The sequence below is a fragment of the Morone saxatilis genome, unplaced genomic scaffold (assembly GCF_004916995.1).
Source record: "Morone saxatilis isolate NCDOM2014 unplaced genomic scaffold, NCSU_SB_2.0 Contig18, whole genome shotgun sequence".
In the NCBI taxonomy this organism is placed as follows: Eukaryota; Metazoa; Chordata; class Actinopteri; family Moronidae; genus Morone; species Morone saxatilis.
Window position 1 is genome coordinate 27,565,623 of NW_023339740.1, and position 1,053 is coordinate 27,566,675.

General features: G+C 50.1%; 1 protein-coding gene across 1 annotated transcript in view; it reads left to right on the forward strand.

Annotated features, from left to right (window-relative positions):
* Positions 1-1,053, forward strand: part of rbl1 (retinoblastoma-like 1 (p107)) — a 2,027-nt gene that overhangs the window by 196 nt on the left and 778 nt on the right. The window contains exons 2-3 of the mRNA XM_035662644.1: positions 55-276; positions 822-1,012. Of these exons, the coding sequence (XP_035518537.1) occupies positions 55-276; positions 822-1,012 (413 nt within the window). The remainder of the gene's footprint in view (positions 1-54; positions 277-821; positions 1,013-1,053) is intronic.

Genomic DNA, 1,053 nt, shown 5'->3' on the forward strand with positions numbered 1-1,053 from the left:
TCTGTGCATGCAGGTAACATCTGGACTTCATTATCTGTTTCCTCCCCGCTCCAGATGTGCCTCCCTCTCCGTTGTCGGTCCACGACCGGTACAGCTCCCCGGCAGCCGGCAGTGCCAAGCGGCGTCTGTTTGGCGACGACCCTCCAACACCAGGAGTGGCCCCCAGCATCAGCCCGCTGTCGTCGCCGGCCAAGAGGCTGACGTTCGGCTCCAATAACACCCTGAGGATCGGGGCTCAGGGCACGCAGGCCACCGTGCTCAGTTTCCCACTGCAAGGTACGACAACACATTACAGCACTAAAGCTTCTTCTTTGTGTTCAAAGTAAACAACTGCAACTAAACCCCCCCTCGGAAATACACCTCCTTTAGACGAGGTAACATTTCCATTTTAACACAGAAACAGAAACATGCAGAGAGAGAAACGTGTGAAATCACTGAAGTACATTTAAGATCTGTCGTTATCTCTTTTGCACAACGGAAATAAAATCAGTTTAATAAACTATGAAAGAGCTCGTTTAAAGTTCGTTTAATCTCCTCAGATCAGTTATTTTCCCCTCGTGGAGCGAACTCAGTGTAATGATGAACAGTTTGTCACATCAGGTATTTTGTTCTGCAGTTAAACATGAATCATAATGTTAAATCAACTCTGTCGAACTCTGATAGCAGCAATCATGAAGCCTCTAATTATCAGCAGCTTTGTGCTCTCGGTTTACTTTTCAACCACACGGGGGCTCCAGTCTGCTCAGTCATCTAAAATATAATGTAAAACAAACACATGTAACTGTGTGTGTGTGTGTGTGTGTGTGTGTGTGTGTCAGCAGGTATGAGTAACGACCGCACTATCACACTGATCCCGGTGCAGCCGTGTGACTCCTCTGGTACAATCACCGCTCAGTTCCTGCTGACCGCCTCCCCGAGCCGAGTCGCCTCGGCGCCCACGACTTCCTCCGAGCCACAGGCGGGAATCGGTCGGCCGCGACGAACCGGATCGCTCGCTCTGTTCTTCAGGAAGGTGGGAAACACTCAGCGTCTCAGGATGTTCGGACTGTGAAT